This window comes from Penaeus monodon, chromosome 2 (assembly GCF_015228065.2).
Source record: "Penaeus monodon isolate SGIC_2016 chromosome 2, NSTDA_Pmon_1, whole genome shotgun sequence".
Lineage (NCBI taxonomy): Eukaryota > Metazoa > Arthropoda > Malacostraca > Decapoda > Penaeidae > Penaeus > Penaeus monodon.
The window spans coordinates 23,073,251-23,097,112 of record NC_051387.1 but is presented as its reverse complement, the minus strand read 5'-3'; the positions used below and the strand labels follow the sequence as shown (position 1 = coordinate 23,097,112).

General features: G+C 44.6%; 1 protein-coding gene across 1 annotated transcript; it reads left to right on the top strand.

Annotated features, from left to right (window-relative positions):
- Positions 1-15,510: 15,510 nt before the first annotated feature.
- On the top strand, positions 15,511-16,415 carry LOC119578331. Its single transcript, XM_037925946.1, has 2 exons — positions 15,511-15,939; positions 16,026-16,415. The coding sequence occupies exons 1-2, from the start codon at positions 15,511-15,513 to the stop codon at positions 16,413-16,415; spliced, it is 819 nt and encodes a 272-aa protein (XP_037781874.1).
- Positions 16,416-23,862: the final 7,447 nt, after the last annotated feature.

Below are 23,862 nucleotides of genomic sequence, written 5' to 3'. Positions count from 1 at the left end.
GTAGGGAAGAGAGCATGAGTTAACGATTTGGATAAGTGGACAGAACAAAGGGATGAAAAAAAGAAGGAAAAGGAAATGATAAGAAAGACCAAGCAAAATCAGTTGAAGTGAGGGCTGAGGTCTAAGGCAGGGGTACTGGCTACAATGAGCCTCAGTCGCCGTATCTTTAGCCCCTGTGATAACAAGCAAGGAATGGGGGGAGAAGCTAAAGATGCTGCTCCCAAGTGGTTGAGTGGACAATGATGTTATCAATATAACTTTCAGCTCCACTCATCTCGTTAAGTAGCATCTTGAGAGCCCATACAAGGGTTGCTCAGCATCCATCATCCCTAGTTATTTCATGATCAACTTTATTGGATTTTTTTTCTGCCTTTCCAAGGAAATAAACCTAGTTACACTATATGAAAGTCTACATTTTTTTTTTTTTTTTGGTGAAACTTCCTTTATAAGGGTAGATGTGAGTAGCTTCCCAGGTAGCTGTCCGTTAAGAAACGCTAATCTGGACTGGGTCAAATACACTTTACATTGATATAGTCCAAGGGTTAAATTTCTTTTACATTACAAATATAAGATTTGTTCATGAAAAGAATGCTGTCAGTTTTATAAATTATACATCGATTTCACTATTACCAACATTTTTTAATACAAGCCGCAATTTGTCAATACAGCTTTAGCAAGCACTTGTAGCAGATATTGTTGCATGGCTTAATTTTTTTTTTTTTTCAAAGAATACCGAGTTCATTATTAATAAAACAATAGTTCCATGCTCAAAACTTATCATTTTATTATAGTACTCCAGTAATATTGAGCTTAGCTAAGTCATATTACAGAATTGTAACTAATGTTTGATTTCATATGATAAAAAAAATTAATAAATAAATAAATCTCACATCAGTTTATGTCCACTGGCTGGTGAGAATATTTCTGTAACTCATGGTGACAACAATGGTTTTAGCTACAACTGCTCATAAAGTAATTTTGGGCAGCTGGTAAGACTACCTCCTTTATACATAGTACGTGCTTGATAAGTACCTGAATAAACAATTGTCATGCAACTGTTGACGCTTCTTTCCATATGTGTATGTATATATATTTATATATATACATATATACTCTGTATGTATATATATTTATTTACATAAGTATATGATCAGTTGCCACTACTGTCGAGGGGACTGAAGCAGTTGAGAGTTGAGGTGGCTGTTCTCTCAGAGATGAGAAGACCTGGTAGCAGTACAATCAGTGTGTGTGGCTATACCTTTTACTGATTGGACTGCAACAATGGTCACCACCTCCATGGAGTAACCATGTCTCTCTCCAGCAGACTTCAGCCTTCAGTAGTAGAGGTCACTCCAATCAATAAGTGTATAATGGTATTGAGACTGAAGCTTAAATTTTACTTCCTGTCTTGCTGTCCTCGGCGAGATATTCACAATTTTTTGGGTGACTTCAATGCAGTATCTGGCTATAATTGAGCTGCCTCTGAGACGTCTGTTGATAGTCATAGCTCAGGAGCTGATGCTGGCAGCAAGAACACCTTCCTTATCTAAGACTTTACAAGGTCCTGGAAATTGAGGATTTCTGGCTCTGACCCACACCACTAGACTTGGTACAGTGATTAGGGTAATGTGGCCAAGGAGATTGACCACATCCTTGTTAGCACTTGTTGGAGGCTCCTCAAGAACTGCAGGGTATATTGGAGTGCCGAGTTCTGTGGTAATGATCATAGATTAGTTATGGCTACCCTCAGAGTCCACTTCAAAACTCCCTGTCATTCCAATGATCACCCTATGGTGTTTCATTTGGATAGATTGAGGAAGGAGAAGTGTGCCCCGGGGTTTCCTACAGAGGTGTGGAGTCGGAGCCAGAAGGAATTTTGGTATTGCTGGAGTCATAGTCAGTAAATTTTCCAAACTCTGACTCCAACCTCAATATAAATTTAAGACTACTTAAATAGCAAAAACACCACTTATTAAACATTTCATTATTATACCATAGGCTCAGTGTTGGAGTGGGAGTCAGATACACAAGAAATGGAGGAGTTGCAGTTGGAGTTGGGTATTTTGCGTGCCGACTCCACAGTCCTGGCTTCCTGAGGCTATGGTTGTTTTGCAGCACACAGAGACCTGACTGACCATGTACTGCTATGGGGCATTTTTAGGCATGAAACGTTCTATGCAGCTCAAGAATCAATTGGTAAACGCTCAAGAGCAAAACCAAATTTCATCTCGCTGAAGAAAGTGGAAGCCCCAGATGCTTGTCACACAGCTTGTCCGATAGGGAATCATGACTTGCATCATTCCCTGGTGTGCTGGACTAGGTCTCTGCTGAGAAGGGACAAGGAATAGTTTATCAGGAATCTTGCAGAGGAGGTCAAAAGCCATTTCTTAGTAAATGACCTTCCTCCTGCCTACCTAGCCCTGAGAAAACTGAACTCAAAGCCCTCCTTGCATATGACTACAGTCCATTCAGTAAGTGGCCAGATCATCTCAGATCCAGGTGCAGGGGTGTTGGGCTGAGTATTTAGAACAGCTGTACCAAGTTGATCCAACAACAATGGATGTGGGTACTGTTGAGATTCCTTTGCCTGACCCCTGACCTGCAGAGGGTTGGGTCATCCTTCTCCAGAAGGGGAAAGGGGGTTAATGGGACTTCAGCAATCACCAAGGCATTACACTGTTCAGTATACCAAGTAAGGTTCTTTGTCACATCCTCCTAAAATATATCAGAGACCACTAGCTGAGGCACAGAGACCAGAGCAATCTGGATTCACTCCTAGTAAGTCTGCAATATACTGTATCTTGACACTTTGAGTCATTGTTGAGTGCCGACATGAATTGGGGCATGGGCCGCTTGCCCAAATTCAATACAGTGCATCACAAATCAATATGGGAGATCCTGAGACTATGAGGAATCCTAACAAGGATTATTAGATTAATAGCAAGTGCAGTAAAGTGTGGTGGGAGCCTGTTGAGATTCTTCCGTTTGTTCAGGAGTGAGATAAGGCTGTGTCCTTTTTCAACACTTGCATGGACTGGGTAGAGCTACTAAGTCACTGTTGAGAAACTCAGGGCAATAACAAGGTTACTGACCTTGACTTTGATGATGATGATGCTATTCTATCCGAGTCTCTGGAAACCCTAGTGGTGGCTCTAGATGCATTTAGCAATGAAGCAAAGCACCAGGGCCATGATTCAGGACTTTGGGGGCCTGCTAGATCCTGCTCAATCACTAGGTGCTTGCGGTGAGGGCATTGAGGTCATAGAGCGCTTTACATACCTTGGTAGTGTCCTTAACTACTCTGGGCTGTCAAACCAGGAAGTTGGTAAATGGATTGGCTTGGCAGCAGGGGTCATGAACTCTCCCGACGGAGTATTTGGTGATATCATTACCTGTGCAGAAGAACCAAGCTACCTGTCTTCCCAGGCAGGAAGAGAGACCACTAGATTACTTGTGCCTTGTAATCTCATCTTGATGCCTTTTATAACAGGTCCTTGCACCGGATCGTAGGGTACAGCTGGCGGGACCATGTATCCATCCAATGGTATACTGTGAGACTGGTACAGGACCTGCTACTTTCACAATCCATGATCGTCATCTCAGGCTATACAGGCACCTGCCTCGTTTTCCTGCCCACTAGGTTGTCTCTGTTCAAGGCAATCCTGGCCTTTTATAACAGGTCCTTGCACCGGATCGTAGGGTACAGCTGGCGGGACCATGTATCCATCCAATGGTATACTGTGAGACTGGTACAGGACCTGCTACTTTCACAATCCATGATCGTCATCTCAGGCTATACAGGCACCTGCCTCGTTTTCCTGCCCACTAGGTTGTCTCTGTTCAAGGCAATCCTAGGTTGAGGCGCAAATTTCAGTCTAACACTCTTCTTTACTTTTCATTTGCAACAATCGGAGAAATGGTGGTATCACTCAACCCTACTATGTAGCTGCCTTTGTTTCGGATGAATTTTCTTAGCTCACCTCATTTCTATCCATTTAGGAACCAAGAAAGCTGCAAAATGAAGCTCAGACTGCAGCTATATGTGCGATGCCTAAGGAGAAAAAGAAAAAGAAAAAAAATATATATATATTATATATATATATATATATATATATTATATATATATATATATATATCATATATATATATATTTATTATATATATATATATATCTATCTATCTATATATATCAGCAGGATTGTTACCTCGAAGTTTTCAGTGCTGAACCAAAAAATATCACGCTATCGGATCCTTGCCCCCCCTTCTCCCACACAAGCCAGCAAAGCCTAAGGGGAAAGTAAGCCAGAGGACTTTAAATTTTATTGGCTGGCAGATAAAGGCCCGACCTAGCATCACAAGCCGGGAATTTAAGGAAAGGAACTCGAAATTACTAGTGGTAGTAGCTGAACGAACAGTAAGAAAACATTTGAAAAAATAACTAGAGTACTGTTGTTGCAAATCTGTGTATAAACCATGGCTTACACGCATTCAGCACATTAAAAGACTGGCTTTTCTATCCCTATACAAAGATTGAGAACTTAATGAGTGGTAGAAAGTGTTGTGGCCAGATAAGGCAAGCTTTGGTGTGACTGACAGTCAGAGAGGGAGAGTGTATCGCCACCCTGGCAGTGATCCCACTGACTCTCGCAACATAAGCCTGGACGAACTTGAAGATTGTCTGTCAAAACGTAAAGCTGTTTTCATGCAGGATGGACACCGTGTCACACCGCATAATTAGTAGTGAACTGGTTTGAATTTTGTAATGAAAGATTACTAAAAACTTGGCCAGGAAACTCTTTAGATATAAACCCCATAGAGAACCTCAGGACATACACCTAGCACCATTTAAAAGACAGGGATACATCCTCAATCCTGCGCCTTCAAATGTCCATTCAGGACATTTGGGGCAATATCAAGCCTTAATAGTTAGAACACCGAGCTAAATCCCTTCCAAAGTATCTACAAATGATCAAGAAAATAAGAGGATATTCCAAAAAAAAATTTTTTTTAGTCAGTATCCCCTTAGGACCATTTTCTACTGCACTAATCTTCTCCAAAGGTGAGACTGGTGTTTGCAAGATGGATGCCTTTTGCCACCACCATGTATGTGTATGTATGTATGTACATATGTACGTATGTATGTATTGTGTAAGTATGTATGTATGTGAGTGTGCATGCAAGTGTCTATGTGTAGCGAGACAGATTACAGTTCAAAGGTCTCACAGCGTTGACCCGACAAACGACCCCTTCTCCTATCACTTCGCCCTCTGAACTACCGTCCGAGATCGTTCGCCTGGAATTCCGTGACAGCCTCGGGCACAGGGCAGGCAAGGCAAGGTCGGGGGGGGGGAGTCTTGGCGAGAGCGGAGGTCGGAGAGGCAGACCGGAGAGGTGCACGACCGTGAAAAGAAGGAGCAGAGGCAGTTCGGAAAGCAGAGAACAGGCGGCAGGGCAGACGAATGGATCGGCAGCCCCTTTTTACCCCTCATCTGAGTTAAGTTCTGCAGTATTGCGTACCTGTGTGGATTTACGTAATAAAGGGGAATATTTCGTCCTATGTGGATTTCTTTTAACGATCCTTGAAGCAATGCCTGCCTTCCTTTTACAAATATCCAAAGATAGTTAAACGTTTCATTATAAATGATCAAATCCATTTTCCCATAAGACCTTAAATTTTCCCACGCTACCATTCCACCAATGTAAAAAGGACATATAAACAGGTCTTAACCCCGTCAACGAGCGTCTTCGGCTCGTTGCGCACTGAAAAGACGGTTTAGATCGTTACATTAATTTATTGGCGGCAGCGTGTGGATCGTGTAATTAGCGCTTTCTCTTAGTCATTATATTATGCTATTTTATAAATCTAATGCCTTATTGTTTCAAGTAAAAAAAAAATAAGTTTGGTGTTGGTTTTATGATTCGAGGAACCCTGTACGCCTCCATCTAGTTTCATGTTACATTTAGTTGTTTCCTTCATTCTGATTTTCTACATGATTATATATCTATGTATTTATATATGTGTTCTTTAGTTTTCATACAAACAAAAGTTTTTTCCCCTTTAATTAGTCTCGTCTCTATTTTTATCCGTATTGCCAGCGCCTTGCAAATTACTAAACTTGTGAGCTCTGTGACTTGTGAGCTCGTGAGCTTTGTGAAACGTGGTAAACTTTGTGAAACGTGGCGAACTTTGTGAAACGTGGCGAACTTTGTGAATTGTGGCGAACTTTGTGAATCGTGGCGAACTTTGTGAATCGTGGCGAACTTTGTGAAACGTGGCGAACTTTGTGAAATGTGGAGAACCCTGCGAACTTTGTGACCTTGGCGTACTTAGAGACCAATGTTTCATTGTAATTATTTTGGTGAACAGTGAACGATCAATATAAGCCTGAAAAGCGTAATATTTTGATTCTCATTCTCAGTATTCGTGAAATCAAAGCTACCTAGGTCTCGTTTCACACACTACTTTGTGATTTTGGGATGTTGTTCGTGCTTTTGATAAATTCAGCTCAGTTTGAAAGTTTCTTTTAATTTCATTCATCGTTGCAGTATGCGTTGCGTTCACTTATGACGTTTCTAGTGTATTCTTGATTTCTCTCGTTTTATATTAGAGTCGGTTTACATTCCCGAACTGTAGTACTGATAGTAGTGTGTTCCCGGGTTATTGTGTGAGTTCTATCATTTGCCGTTCGTAAATTTTAACTTTAGCTTTCACTTCTATTATTTTCTGAGTTTTATTAATTGAATTGTGTTGTGTGCTTACGTGTTTCTGCCTAACCTGTTACCTGTTTTTGCGCTTTTACGTTTGCAAATTGAGTTTTTTATTAGTGTACTGAATTATTTTAACTCATTACATCGAACGGATTTTAGGAAGGCTAATCTGTGTGGGCATTTGGATTCATCTGAATGCATTAGGGTTTGGTTTTCGTGACACGCCTCCTAAAAAAAGTCAGAAATCTCGTGACCCCACGCCCGAGAGAGCAGCCTCGGGCACTGCTTCTCGGCCCCCGTCGCCAGCCGTCCAAAGTGCAGTGCAAGACGTCAGGCACTCATTGACAATGTATGAAGAACTCACCGAGGCGTTCGTGCCCTTCGGGCGGAGATTAATGAGCTCCGGTCAGATAACCGGGAACTGCGAGCGCAGCTAAGTTCACAGAGGCCTGCGGTTCCATCGGTCAGCACACCAGCACAGGCGCCCGACACCTCGACAATCATCTCGTACACGGTCCCGCTCGACAGCATCCCGCTATTTCGGGCCGAGGTGTCTGCAAACCAGCTGCTCCGCAAGAACCAAGAGATCGAGATACGGACCATCGAAAATATTGTGCGACCCAAAACTGACGAAGCAAGGATATCCGCGGGCCGATCTCACGTGCGAGGGAATGCAGAAGCTATAGTCAATAGTCGCTACTTCGACTACCTTACCGACTGGAATGCTTTCAAGGGGCGTCTGCGGACCTAAGTTCAGGGGAACTTGTTACAGCGGCGATTTTTATAGGCTACTAGGAGAGCACAAAATGACGCCAGATCAAGCACCTTGGGATTTTTATATGCAACTGGATGGAATAGTGTCACAGGGGTGGAGAGATCATCCGGAGGTAATAATAGGTGACCCAGATGAAATTGTCAAGCGATACTTCTTGACAGGAATACCTCAGTGGCTGGGTGAGCTACTTTCCACATCTGAAGGGGTAGGTGTTGTTTGTATACTCAGTGTTGTGTTCGTATATATGTTTGTTTGGTGTTTCTCTACGATGCTTGAGGGAGAAGAACACACCAATTAAAACTAAAGTAGGTTCATTGGAGATCAGCTCTGACAAAAATAAAAGGGAGTTCTTCATAGTCCTGTGCCCCACGCCTCAGCTTCTGCCCGAGAGTACTACTGCCAGACGTGTGACTACAGAGACAAAATAAAATATTGTACTCTACAAATTGTACAGAGAATCTCACTCTTTTACATAGGCGATATGCTACACAGCAATATAAACTAAACATAATCTTCTATATTTCACATGGTGTAACATATCACACAAAAGGCAGTATATATGTAATTAATCATATAATTATCACAATATAGGTACGATAATATTGTCATCATATCCCGTATATAGAACTCACATAAGTATCACAACTCACTTCATTATCACAACTCGCTTCATTATCACAACCCACATCTCCCTCCCCCCTTTACGTTCACTAGCGGGAGTCTTGAACGGACTTCGATTTGATACGTTCCGAACGTCGAGGTTCAACAGGCACAGATGGGGTGGAAGATCCAGGTGCATCATCTGACAGCTGTTCTTCCAAATCAGTTGAGTGCTCAATCATGAGTTGTGTAGGGCGCAAGAAGCGTCGATTGCGCCACAGTATACGGCCACTTGGAAGCCTGATGTGATAATCACGAGATTTGCCAATACCCATGACAGTGCCAACCTTATCCCAACGCTTGGATGTGGGATCCTGGATTCGCACATGTGCCCCAACTTCTAACTTGGAAAGTGAGTGGGCGCGAGTGTCATAGCGGGTCTTCACATCCTTGGTACGTACTGCAGCACGACGGGCGCAGTCTTCAGCTTTGGTCTGCCACTTCTTCATGAAGGCACTAGAGTGGGCAGGCACACAGGAGCGAAGGGGCATACCAAACAGAACTTGAGCAGGAGAACGACAAGTGAAATTTGGAGTGTTACGCAATTCCAGTAAGCCTCTGTCGAACTCCTCACAGTCAATATTCCCGTTGGGTGCTGTCTTCATGATCAGATACTTGACTTTCTTCACAGCAGCCTCTTCATGCCCAATGGACTGTGGGTAATGGGGACTTGACATGACATGACGCACTCCCCATCGCTGAAGAAATGTAGCAATATCTCGGCTGGAGAACTGGGGTCCACCGTCGGTACGCAGGCGAACGGGGACACCAAGATCACGGAACATGTGCCAAAAGGATCTAATTGTTGAAGCACTTGTTGCATAATTCCACACGGGATGACAACTGGCCATCCAGAAAGTCGGTCAGCATACACCAAGAAGTGTTTTCCAGCAACACTGAAAAAGTCAGCTGACACAGACATAAATGGTCTTGTGGGTTTGTCTTCTAACAGCAACGGCTCCTGTTGCTGGCTAGGCTGTAGGCACTGGCATGGTTCACAGGCACGAACGGTATTTACTATGTCTGCATTAATGCCTGGCCAAAAGACTGTCTGCTGTGCACGATGCTTTGTAGCTTCCACACCGGAGTGGCAATCATGCAGGCGAGCGAGGGTGCTACGGCGTAAAGAAGCAGGGACAACCACTCTAGGTCCATACAGCACCAAGTCACCATCGTTGTACAACTCATTGCGAATTTTCCAGTACGGACGCAGGGTACTCGGCAGGTTGTAGCGGTCATTGGGGAACCCTGACTTTACATGATGAAGCAATTCTTCATATGAGGCATCCTTAGATGCAGCCATACGCAATTCTTCCATGAAGAGATCCTCATGCAGGGGTAGTTGCCAATAACCACAAAGCATCCACAGTTGTGAAGAATTTTGACCGTGGACTGATACTTCTGATGGCTGTAAATGGCGTCGGAGAAGGGTGGGCAGGGTGAGAGACTTGCCTGTTGAGTTTTGACAGGTCAGTGGTAATACGAATACCACCATTCACTTTTGGGACAACAACCATTGGATGACACCATTCTGATGGTTCATCCTCTACTGGCTTCAAGATGCCTTGGGTCACTAATGACTCAAGCTCCTTTTTCGTTGGTTCCTGAAAAGCCAAAGGAATCATTCTTGGGGTGTGGATCGCGAAGGGCGTGGCATTATCCCACAGATGAATTCTCATGGGTGGGCCTATCATCGTCTTGAGTGGCCCTGACTGCAAGTCGTCCTTCTTCACCAAGACGTCTGCATACTGATGCAGAAAATACTTCCTTGCTTCTTCAGGTAACTTCAACTGGTCCAGCGATAAAGGCGGCAACTGAGAGGGGTTCAATACTGGCGTACTATCTGGCCCATGGACTCGATTGGCCATGTGCACATCCGACATTTGCCTGGGGAAATAGTCCGGAACAATCCCCAAATCCTTGCACTCCTTCCAAGAGAGCAGCGTGTGACACTGAAGGGGATACAGAACTTACTACTTTCAAGTTCTGGTTTGTGTCCTTTTCTTTTGTCTTCTTAGCCTTCCGTTTCTTTGGGCAGCATTTATCATAGTGTCCCTGCCGATTGCAGACCCCGCATCTGGCATTCCTGGCAGGACACTTTGCAGTAGAATTCCAATGGCCTTTCTTGCCACAAGCACGACATGTGGAAGTAGTGGCTCTGCATAGACCTTTTTCATGTTGACGACCACAGCAGTTGCAGACTTTACTAGGCAGAGGTGAGCTAGGTCTCATCTTAGACTTCTGCTTCAGGGCAGCCTTTTTATCTCTTTTATATTGAGAAACAGCACGTGATGAAACTGTGTCCCTCAAAGCAGATGATGCTGTCTTTGATGATTCATGAGACCTGCATTTCTCCAAAACATCTTGCAATGTCGCTGAACAGTCCATCTGAATGAGCTTCTGGGTAAGTTCCTCATCACGTATACCCATTAGTATGCCGTGTTTCATCCACTGCTCACAGCATGTATGGTCCTGAGCCTTGCAAAGGTCTATCTCCTGTGACAAAATTTTCAGCCGTATCCAAAAGTCATCGAAGCACTCGCCGTCTGCTTGCTTGCACTCGGAGAAGGCCTTCCGTCGCAGCGCCTCATTACTGGCATTTTTTATATGCTCCTCGAGCTTTGTCAGTACATCATCTACTGAGTATGTTGGGTCTGCGGGCACGTTTAACTTGTGCTCCAGCACCCGTCGCATCTCAGGTGTAAGGCCCATGCATAGCTGTATATGCTGCTTTGATGATGGCAGACTGAGGAGATCCACCATGACAGCATAATCGGACCATTCACGCTTCCATTCCCGGAAATGTTGGGGACTCGCATCTGCTGGTAATACTTTCAGAGGTTGGATTGTTGCCTTTGGGGTCGGCGGAGTGTGAGAAGCGTTGGACGCAGCAGAATTGCTCACTGGCGAACTCGCAGTTGAATCTACGGGCTGCTGGGGAGTGAGGCGAAGGATCAGCTCTTGAAAACGGGCAGCTTCCTCATCCTTCCGACGGGCTTCTTCCTTCCGACGGGCTTCTTCTTCCTTCCGACGGGCTTCTTCTCGCCTGTAACGATCTTCCTCCTCCTTCCGACGTGCTTCTTCCCTCTTTTCATCCCTCTGTATTATCCACTGGAGCAATGTAGTAATATCTGTGGGAGGTGGGATGCTGGCACTGGCTCCTTCAGACTCTTTAAGGCTAGAGTCTGGTTTCTCCGGGTCGCTCTTACTGGCCTCTTGCGGTTTCTTTCCTTTACCCATGGTACCGTGGTAAGGGTGTAAAGATAATACAGCAAATTCGGCGCAAATCCGGTGAAATTCCGTCCATGCAGTGTGGGGGAGTGAGTGTGTGTTCGTGGCAGTGCCGTGACGTCACGCCGGGCACGTGCGGGTAGGCGAGCCGCGACGCGAGAGAATCAGTCGCTCACAAAGCGTCGCAGAGAGCTCGAAGATATATCTCGCTCCTATAATCTTCAATCTTCAATATGCTTCGATTCGGCTCCCTTATGCTGCTAAATATAGCACTGCACTAAACACTATAGCCACAGCACAACACTACACTTCACTATAGCACCACAATTCACTGCACTAATGAAAATCACTCCTGAGCGGGTTGTTTACTGAGCGGCCACGAGGGTGGAGGAGGCACGGGCAGGCGACAGGCCACGAGGGGAACGGGGCACGAGGCTGGCGTCAGAACTGAATAACTGGATCACTGCGCCATGTTTGTATACTCACTGTGTTGTGTTCGTATATATGTTTGTTTGGTGTTTCTCTACGATGCTTGAGGGAGAAGAACACACCAATTAAAACTAAAGTAGGTTCATTGGAGATCAGCTCTGACAAAAATAAAAGGGAGTTCTTCATAGTCCTGTGCCCCACGCCTCAGCTTCTGCCCGAGAGTGCTACTGCCAGACGTGTGACTACAGAGACAAAATAAAATATTGTACTCTACAAATTGTACAGAGAATCTCACTCTTTTACATAGGCGATATGCTACACAGCAATATAAACTAAACATAATCTTCTATATTTCACATGGTGTAACATATCACACAAAAGGCAGTATATATGTAATTAATCATATAATTATCACAATAAAGGTACGATAATATTGTCATCATATCCTGTATATGGCGGCATCACAATATGGCACTCACAACTCACATAAGTATCACAACTCACTTCATTATCACAACTCGCTTCATTATCACAACCCACAGGTGTCAGCCAGCTAGTCGAGGCTGCCCAAAGAGCTTGGAATTGTCGGAACTCGTACAAAAGGGATGGCAATCAGGCACGTCCGTATAGGCGACCATACCCTCGCCAACCTCAGGCAGCTCCTGTAGAAGCTACTCTTAGACCGCCACCACCTCATCAGCGAAGAGGGAAATGGTGTCACTTTCACCAACTACGCAGTCATGACACTAGTGAGTGCCGAGCGTCGCAGAATGCTGTCTCTGCACCGAGTGCCACTAACACTACTGATCGTCGGTGCTATAATTGCCGACGGTACGTGCATTACGCATCACAGTGCCCCTTTCCGAGCTGCCAGCAAGGCCAGACCTACATCCCTCCCACTGCTGGTGACTCCTTCCGCGGTACGACAGCTGCAGCTACGCTGCGATCAAGCCTCTTAAACGAATATAGAAGTGTTGGAGTCGGCACCGACGATCTACTCCATTAAAGCCGCACAGACCTCTGGGCATCCTCTTGTTGACCTGCAGATTCAGGGACGAATATTCACTTGCTTCCTCGACACTGGATCGGAGGTCACTCTGATTAAGCCCTCTGCTCTTGCTTCACTAATTGTACGTTGTGTCAGCGTTTCAGGCCGATATGTGCGAGGAGTAAACGGAGATCCTGTCGAAGTTGAAAGAGAGGTTACGTTAAAGTTTGTGGTCTCCCCCAAAATCTTGGCCGGGCCATAAGTGAAAGGCCCGGGCGAAGCCAGAACTTCGCAAATCTCAAGCAAGCAAGCCAAAATCTCGTGCTGGCACCGTGTGTCATGTGTCTCCAACGTTAATTACCCAGATGACTTCTTAATTGGCATGGACTTTCTACGACGGTTCAACTTTAAGACTGTCATATACCAAGGACTAAGGCAATCATATCTGCAACTTAAAGACCACCAAACACCTGTGATCTTCACCGACGAACCCAGCCCCACATTGGCATCGTTCACACCTCACCTAGCAAGACGACTAATTGCAAGGAGGATTACCCTGTACACTGCAAGGCTACTGTGGTTGTTCCTGCTAGGTCTGCACGCTTCATAGACGCTTGGGTGCCCAGAAATTGTAAGTGGATATCGGGCATGATTACAGGATGTACCCGCGGATTCCTCCTGACACCTGCTACTGTTGCCCAAATTTCCAATCATAACCTGTGTATTTGGGTCGTCAACTGCGGGCTCAAACCTTATCACCTGAAAAGCGGGACCTGCATTGCTATGGTTAATGAAATTGCAGTCTTCTCAACTGCAAGATCCAGCAGAAACACCTCCCAGTAATGATGCCATCCCCCTACACTTGAATGATAACACCAGCCCTCAGGTGAAGATTAATTCAACCCCAAATGCAAATGACCTTATTCATGGCTGCTACTGAGCCCATCAGCCTCAGTAGCCGCCCTTGATAACCTTCCCATCAATGACGTTTGCCAACAATCCGACTCGGACATTAAGTTTCCTCTCAGTCATCTTGAGGAGCGACAAAGATCCCAGACCAAAGAGCTGTTACTTCAGTACAAGCACCTGTTCATTGGCACCAGAGAAGATATTGGGGCAGTGCCAGGGATTACACATAAGATCATGACTTGGGAGGAGACCCATCGTTAATCTTCAGTGGAGGCTCCCTGAATCTACAAAGTCTGTTATTCGCCAAGAGTGTGACAAGATGTTGGCAGCAGGTGTTATAGAACCCTCATGCAGCCCCTGGCTCAACCCTGTAGTGCTTGTGCGAAAGAAGGACGGCTCCCTTAGATTGTGTGTGGACTATAGGGGGCTGAATGCTGTCACAGTGGCTGATACCTACCCACTCCCACGCATTGACGAGTTACTTGACGAACTTGGAGATACCAGAATTTTCACCTGTCTGGACTCAAGAAGTGCCTACTGGAGCATAGAGGTGGAGAAAGCAGATCGACCAAAGACAGCTTTTTCAGATGGCAGGAGGCTTCTGCAGTTCGTCCACCTACCTTTTGGACTAGCAACCGCCCCTACAATTTTTTAAAGGACAATCAACATCGTACTTGGCAGCATCCTTGGGAGGCATACACTTGCCTATCTAGATGATGTGATCATACACAGCAAGACATTTGATGAACACCTTAGTCATCTAGAGGAAACTTTGCAGCTCCTTTCACAAGCAGGATTCAAGATGAATGTAGAGAAGTGTGATTTTGTGAAAACCAGCATCAAGTTCCTTGGGTTCTGTACTGACGAGAACGGCATACGTCCAGATCCCAAGAAAACACGTAGCATTTGTGAGATGCCTGCACCAAAGACAGTGAGAGGAGTAAGACGGTTCCTCGGTGCTGCCGGATTTTTTAGACATCACGCGCCTCATTTTGCGGCCATTGCTTCTCCACTGACGCGTCTCACCAAAAAGGGGGAAAGAACAACAGGATGCCATCAATCAACTGAAGGATATCTTGACCCATAGTCCTGTATTGAGGAAGCCCGATTTCTCACGTGAATTTGAGATTCATACAGATGCATCCAAGGAGGCCCTGGGGGCCTGCTCGATGCAGCAATCTCCGGAGGGCGTGCCTTATGAAGTCTCCTACTACTCCCGAAGGTTTAAAGATGCTGAGAGTAGATATCCAGCCATTGATAAGGAAGCCTTAGCAGTCGTCGAGGGCGTGAGAGTTTTCGATCCATATGTATATGGGAGGCCTTTTACTATATACACAGACCATCGTCCTCTTACCTTTGTGTTCCACCGCAAGACCAAGTCACCAAGAATGAGCCAGTATGCTCATGAGCTAAGTTACTACAATTTTAAGCTGATCTACAAGAAAGGAGCCCAAAATCATGTTCCCGACATGCTTTCGCGTGATACTTCTGCCATTTCGAATAGCACTGTCAAAGATGATGCTGCAGCAGATCTTACAGCCATAGATCCTGCACTGGTGAGAGAAGAGCAGATGAAGGATGAAATGTGGAAAGATGTCATCCTACTACTGGAAGAAAGATCATTACCGAAGAGGCGGATCCCCCTACCCATTGATGAGTTTGAGCTGAAAGATTGCTGCCTGTATCACGTCCGTCATCTCTCAGAAAAGGTTATTCACCAGCTGGTGAATAAGCTGCATTAAAGCTTGCACACTGGCCTCCCCTGGCTATTCACCCGGGTATTTACAGAACCTATACAAATCTTTGCAATATGTTTTACTTCCCTAATATGTTATGCGAAGTACGTTCATATGTCCAAGCTTGTCAGGTATGCCAACGACGTCGTGGGGAACTGCAGAGACGAGCACGACTGCAGTGTCCTGGTGATGTGACGTATCCCCTAGAAAAGGTATCTGCTGACCTTCTGCACCTGCCTGACTCAGACTCGGGTTATCGCTATGTCCTGAGCATCATTGATCATCACAGCCGATATCTGCAGTTAATTCCTTTAGCCTCACGAGATGTAAACACAGTAGCGAATGCTTTCATTGAAGATTACGTGACGATCTTCGGCCCACCGAGATACCTGATCACAGACAATGGAGCAGAATTTACCGGAACACTCTTTCAGCGAGTCTGTGCTATGCTTTCTATTCGTCTTGGATTCACCATTGCATATCATCCCCAGTCGAATGGGATGGTAGAGAGACTAATCTTGTGGTGAAGGATGCTTTATACTCTCTCATAGAACACAAAACTGAATCCTGGCCCTCTTTCCTACCACAGGTACACCTCGCTATTAATAGTGCCATCCACCGCAGCACAGGTGAGCAACCGTTATACCTCCTAACTGGTCGCCATGGCCACTTCCCGGTTGGTATTACAAATGACACTGTGTTTGACACCGAGGCAGATATCGCTGAACGACTGCGTGTAGCACGTCAGTGTGCCGTAGAGGCGACGCGACGAGCAAGAGAAAATTGGACACGCACATACAATGCCAAGGTACGCCCATCAAGTTCAAGCCGGAAGTGTGGACCCTTGTTTTACGACGGAGCCGAGGGAATCGTGGACGTGGCCTGGCCGCGAAATGGGATGGCCCCTACCGTGTTACCCGCAAGATTAACCTGTAACTTTTCTGCTGTGTGTTCCTGGAGCCGATTCACCACTCTATAAGGCTCACATCAACCAGATGAAACCATACTATCCACCTAGTGAACTAGAATTTGCCGATCTCCTCCGGCGAGACCCTCTAGCTGATGACCCTGACGATATAGCAGCTATCACTCTCTTGGATACCGCCCTCCTCGGTGCAGTCCTCCCCCATGAACCGTAGCAGAGCCCTTGGACCAAGTCCCCTGCTACACGTATTGGTATCTGAGTCTTTCCTCTGTTGCGTTCCCGTGCGGAGTCAGTTTCGGCGTTGGTTACCGGTTCCCGTGGGGAGTCAGTTTCGGTGTTGGTTCCCGGTTCCTGTGGGGAGTCAGTTTCGGCGTTGGTTCCCGGTTCCCGTGGGGAGTCAGTTTCGGCGTCGATCCCAGTTATGTGAACTTTCCAGCATCGTTTTACTTTATGGAACTCGCTTCCATAGTTCCCAAAGGAATCACGTTCCTGACGATTTTTGTCTCTTATATCTAACTTTCATTTTAGTCACTGTCCATTCCTACTTTGTATCTCACTTGTTTATTTTTGCCACTTGAATTTTTCAGTGCACACATTTTATCTCCATTTATTTTATGTATTACATTGCATGTATTTTATGATTTATGTCTCATGTTCCGTACTTTCTTAAACCTCATTTTTAACATATTTCTACACATAAGAGGTATGATAAAATACACCCATTTAGTAAACTGCATTCAGCAACTCAGAACTTTTCTTATTGTTGTTGGTACCGATTCAGGGCCTGATCCAGCCGAGCTCTTTCCCCAGATCCAGTTCTGTGATCGTATCTGAAGCCACCCAGAGGCGGTCTCAAGACGAGATAGTCTGCCGCAGTACCCGCTTGCCCCTGAAGAATGGACACTAGCGGTGAACCACGGGTGCTCACCACGTCCTGACGACGCATCTTGGCTGTGGCATGGCTTGGAACGTGGAATACCCTCACCCCTGGATAGTCTTCAATGATGGGCCACACATGGATTACAGCGGCCAATGCTTACGACGTCAGGCCGAGGCTGCGCTCCCTTCTCAGGCCTGGGGAGGGATGTAGCGAGACAGATTACAGTTCAAAGGTCTCACAGCGTTGACCCGACAAACGACCCCTTCTCCTATCACTTCGCCCTCTGAACTACCGTCCGAGATCGTTCGCCTGGAATTCCGTGACAGCCTCGGGCACAGGGCAGGCAAGGCAAGGTCGGGGGGGAGTCTTGGCGAGATCGGAGGTCGGAGAGGCAGACCGGAGAGGTGCACGACCGTGAAAAGAAGGAGCAGAGGCAGTTCGGAAAGCAGAGAACAGGCGGCAGGGCAGACGAATGGATCGTCAGCCCCTTTTTACCCCTCATCTGAGTTAAGTTCTGCAGTATTGCGTACCTGTGTGGATTTACGTAATAAAGGGGAATATTTCGTCCTGTGTGGATTTCTTTTAACGATCCTTGAAGCAATGCCTGCCTTCCTTTTACAAATATCCAAAGATAGTTAAACGTTTCATTATAAATGATCAAATCCATTTTCCCATAAGACCTTAAATTTTCCCACGCTACCATTCCACCAATGTAAAAAGGACATATAAACAGTTCTTAACCCCGTCAACGAGCGTCTTCGGCTCCTTGCGCACTGAAAAGACGGTTTAGATCGTTACATATGTTTGTAAGTGCGTATGTTTGTATGTGCGTATGTTTGTATGTGCGTATGTTTGTATGTGCGTATGTTTGTATGTGCGTATGTGTGTGTATGTGTGTGTGTATGTATGTGTGTGTGTGTGTGTGTGTGTGTGTGTGTGTGTGTGTGTGTGTGTGTGTGTGTGTGTGTGTGTGTGTGGTGTGTGTATGTGTTGTGTATGTGTGTGTGTATGTGTGTGTTTTATGTGTGTTGTATGTGTATGTGTGTGTGTGTGTGTGTGTGTGTGTGTTGTTGTATGTGTGTGATGTGTATATGTTGTGTATGTTTGTGTGTGTATGTATATGTATATGTGTGTGTGTGTGTAGTATGTATGTATGTGTGTGTGTGGTGTATGTGTGTGTGTGTGTGTGTGTGTGTGTGTGTGTGTGTGTGTGTGTGTGTTGTGTGTGTGTGTGTGTGTGTGTGTAGTATGTGTGTGTATGTGTGTGTATGTGTGTGTGTGTGTGTGTGTGTGTGTGTGTGTGTGTGTATATGTATGTATGTATGTATGTATGTATGTATGTATATGTATATTATATGTGTGTGTGTGTATGTATATGTATATGTATATGTATATGTATATGTGTGTGTGTTGTGTATATGTATATGTATATGTATATGTATATGTGTGTGTGTGTATGTGTATATGTATATGTATATGTATATGTGTGTGTGTGTGTATATATGTATGTATGTATGTGTGTGTGTGTGTGTGTGTGTGTGTGTGTGTGTGTGTGTGTGCACACACACAAAAAAAAAAGTCATTTTACTGCCAAAATTTGAAGTACTACCTACAAGAATTCTTGCTGGCAATACCAACAAACACCAGAGCAAACAAGGTCATGTTTGGACCGTTAAGCTTTTGATTTTTTTTATGATACCACACAGGTGAAAATGGTGGCATACAAGATATGAAACTAAGGTATTTGAAGAGCAGGTACCACTACTTCCATTTAGTCTGTTGAACCAGAAATAAAAACTGTATCCTTAAGAGTATTCTGACGGTTGTTTATTATAAATGAAAGTGTGTAATTTTCTTTTAAGTCTGGTAATTATAATAATATCAAGTAAATTATACATGTAATTATTTATTTAGCAACTTGTGTCATTTTCTAAAGCACTGTCATTGTCTAAGTGCAGTATCCTTAAATTCTGCCACTTTTCCACAATCTTTCTACAATATATTAATTTTACAATGATTCAGTGTGCTATTGGGTCATGCAAAATCATCTACAAAATCAGAAGTAAGTTTGAGTCTTTTCACAGCTTTCCACATGACTGTTAAACTGAAAAACAACAAAACAACAACAACAACGGCCTGATGCATGTGAGAAATTTGGGATGTCCTTTGTTCCATGCATTTTTCAGATAATGATATTGATGATGATGATAATAATAAACATAATGATAATGATGATGATACTATAATCACTGTTATCTCATCATTACTATTATTAGTGCCACTATTATTAGTTATTATTATCATTAAAATCATTATTATTAATGTTCTCTTATTACTATCTTTATCATTATTATCATCATTACCACTATTGTTATTCTACTTTTACTACTACTACTACTAAATTAGAGTATTATTAGTAGTCAGGAACATTGTTTTAGCTTTTACTTGGGGGTGGGTGGGGGTGCAAGCACAGCAAAGAAAAAAGAAAAAGAAAAATTAGCAATTCTAGGAGCTATAAGCTATAGCCAGACCTGTATAGGTGTAATTTAGTCAAAAGAAAATTCAAAATTGTGGTCCTTGAGAGGAAGGGGACAGAGGATGGCAGACCTTGTGGGGTTCAAGTAGTGCCTTGGGGGGAACTGTCCCCCAACAGCCCACACCAACTGACGCCCCTGGTAACAGTAGTAATAGTGGTGGACGTAGTCCTTGTCACTGCCACAACAGAAACATATATTTGTTTGGTTTTGAATATACATAAATACCATCTATATTTAATTTCATTTGCAACTAACTTTGAATATTTTCCTGTGAATATAAAGACTGCAATAGCTTTTCATCTTTCGGTCAGTGCATCTCCTACTGATTTCAGTGCCATTTCTTTAAATAGGTAAATTGAGCATCTAAGCTCATTGATAATGATGATAATAACAACAATCACTAAAATAATACAGATTAATAATTATTATTATGATGATGATAACAACAGCACTGGACAGAATGACCAAAAATAAGACACTTTTCATCTATGGTATTACCTCTGCAAGTTGATCCCCCCCAATCCCTTGCCCATTGTTGTCGTGGGGGGGCTTAGGAGGCGGAGACTGGGACCCAATGATGGGAAACTCCCCAACCTTGGGACTCAGCCCTCGACTCAACTAATTTTGCATGGTCTTTATTTTCCTTCCCACTTTTCGTTTCTGTCCCTTCACCAAACCCTTCTGCTATCCACCTCCTAAGGTGTGAGAGCCGTGCTGAAAGGATGAAAGGCTGACTTTGTGCCAGTCCTGAACGGCCTGAGGGAGCCATGGGCACGGTATTCCCCTGATTTAGTTATCTAGCCCTTACCCCTCAAGGGGACCCTGAGGGATGGACTGTTTTTATCCCCAACATAACCCAGGCTTACCATGGCCAATAATGAAAATTTATCCCCACTATTAGGGGCAATGAGGCTAGCCCCTTTATCAAATAGCCCCAACGATGTAAACCCACCTGATTCCCTGACCCCAGGCTCTCCTTTGACCACGGCTCTGAACACTGCAATAACTACCCCCTCATCAATGCCTACTAGTACAGTAGCCAACAATCAACCCTTAAGGAACATTTCCACTCTTCCAGCATACTCAACTTCAACACCTCTATCCCCACAACCTCCAACATCAACCACCCCATCCTCCCTTATTAATACCTTACAGCCTTATTGCCCACCTCTCCATAACACTACCTCCCTTAACACTACTCCATCTTCGTCACGCCCCCGCCCTTCTACAACCCCTATATCTACAACAATCTTGAATACTCTCTTTAGCGCAGCCAAATGGAACTGATTTTTCGTGATCCCTCCCACAGCTCCCTACTCTGACAACACCCTTCTCTTCCAACAATGTCTCCAAAAACAAGTTGGTAAAGTCTCTTTCCGTAGCCGACCCAACCGCTCCCGTCTTGTCACAGTAACATTCGAAAACCAAGCTATAGCATTAACAAAACTAACTGACCTATATGGTAACCCCATCCTTGCAGAACCCCATCCAACCCTCAATACTTGCACCGGAACAGTTTCAATCTCCCCAGCAAATTGCCCAGTCTATGACAAAGATTGGTCAGACTGTGGAGAAGACCTACTTGCCTGTCTCACAGACTATGATGCAACATCAGTACAATGCTACTCCATTCCCCCCAGAGGTCATCGAAAGAAACCCACTAACATAGCCAAAATTACCTTCCGTAGACATGACCTTCCCTTTAACGTCTACATAGGAGGAGAATCCCTCCCTGTTCGTCCATACCAACCCCTCCACGTCAGTGCCAAAATTGTTGGCGTCTAGGACACCCAGCCAAACATTGCCGTTCCACAGCCAGATGCCCACTATGTGCCCAACCTAACCGATCTAACTGCTCTGCACAATCACGCACATGTGCCAACTGTGGCGGCCCCCATAATGCATTTTATAGGGGCTGTCCCACCTACAAGTTTGAGTCTGAGGTAGCAACTCTCAGATTCAAACTTGGACTCACACTATGTGAAGCCAGACAGGAAGCACGTCGACGTGGTTTCTCTCTTACTCCTTACTCCAGTAATACTGCTCATTCTACCAATTCTCCTAAACCCACCCCCCCTACATCTAACTCCCCCTCTTCTACCTCCTACCTTCCCCAGTCAAACTCTTTTGCCATCCTAAACCCAGACACTCCAATCTCTACTACAGATACTCCAATCACCACTACAACCCCAACACCTTCCCCTCTCCCTCCTCGCACTACCCGTAACAGACAGAACAAACGTTCCACCCCCTCTTCTCCTACCACACAAACACCTCCACCTTCCTTTGCCCCTATGCTTGAGACACCAATCCTCTCTTCCCCCCTCACAAGAAATCCTTTATCCCCCAAAACTCCCCAACCAACTCTTCAGAAGAAACTATTGAAAATATTCAAGATTACTTAATGAAAACTGACACTCAACCTCCAAATCTTACTACTCCTGCTCCTTTCACACTCCAAGTAACTGCTGATATCCATCCTCCTCCTAACGATATCCCCCCTACACCCTATCCTCCTAACCCCTCCCAACACAGCCCATCCCCCAACCCCACCCACATTAACCCTCCCACCATCCCCTCTATCCCTTCCATTCCCTCCAGGAAACACACGTGAATCCCATATGTCACAAGTATCCCCTTCCACAGACCCTCTGTCTCCTAATACCCCTCCTAGTAGAACACCAACTCCCACACCTCTTCCATCTCAGACCTCTTGGTCCCTATCCCACCCTCTAGCTGCCCCTATCCCACCCTCTAGCTGCTTCCCCTCAAAATCTCCAAAACGTACTACAATCTATATAACTATCCTTCATTGGAATATTCACGGTTTCCGCTCCCACAAACCTGACCTTCGTCATATCCTTTCCTCTCATAACCCATCTATTGTATGCCTTCAAGAGACCTTTCTTACACATCCTCCAATACCAATCCCCAATTATCATTTTGTCTCTTTCCCCACATTCCCTTTATGTCTCGTCCATACTTACCTCTGCTTTCCCCCCACCTATCCTCCCTTCACCGACCTCCCAACCTATCAGACATCCTTACAGAATCCCACACTTTCTGTTTCAACAACCTATTCTCTTTCCTCAAACGCATACATACCCTCCATCTAATCTAACTACTTACCACACCTGACTCTAACCCTTTCACTCACCAATTCCTTTGCCCAGCTTAGACAACTAATCACTAACTCAACCACCCTTCCCTAACATTAACTATAGTGCTACATGACCTTAGATGTCTAGCACATTTCTCTTGCTTTTAACCATTAACCATTAACCATCTGCAAGTTGATAATAAGAAAGTTACACAACACAAAATACTTTGGTGTATATTCACAGGGAACTGTAATGGTACTATAATAATCAAAGAGAATAATTACACTCACATGAAATAATCTGTGTAGGCAAAAATTATGTCAGAAATAAAGAAAATAGGTTGTGATGAATTACATCTAGAGAATAAGTCTAAAATGATTGGATTGGGGGGGGGGGGGGGCAAAGCAAGTGGGTTAGAAAGGTTTATAGTTCATACGGCAATGTTTATGGATTTCCCAGGAATAGCTGGAGTAATAAAGACTTAATCTCAGAGGGGTAAGGTCACTTTGTAAACAATACCAATAATTTTATTTAACGAAGTGACTATATTTATGGTAACAAAATGCAATGCACAGTGTGGAATTCTTGCTTTATCCATGGTAAGGTAGAGCGCACAACTGCCATGTCAGAGTGCCCAATGCAGTGTCTGTCCATTACTCTCTTCTGCCGTGAATATGTGAAAGATTCTTTCTTTTGCTGGGTAGGGTATGGGTGTCTCAGGGGGCACAGCCCCCTGCATTAGACAATATAGTGACTGATTCAGCACACGTGACCAGAACCCCCAGAAAAAGAGTTAACGGAAATCACATTACAATACTGTAAAAATTGCCACAGCCTTCATTTATATAATTTGCAATGGAAAATAAAGAGATTATGCATATTACACAACTGAAAGAAGATAATAATTCCAAGATTGGATAGCTGTGTGAACTAAAAACTATAAATGTGCACCAGACTCATAAGGAACTATTGATACCAAAAAA

What these genes read in the sequence shown, in the direction of transcription:
- LOC119578331 (XM_037925946.1), top strand. Translation starts at nt 15,511, where the DNA reads ATGTTTTACTTCCCTAATATGTTATGCGAAGTACGTTCATATGTCCAA. An exon ending in ATCCCCAGTCGAATGGGATG is followed by an intron (nt 15,940 to 16,025) that starts GTAGAGAGACTA and finishes TTCCTACCACAG; the next exon opens with GTACACCTCGCTATTAATAG.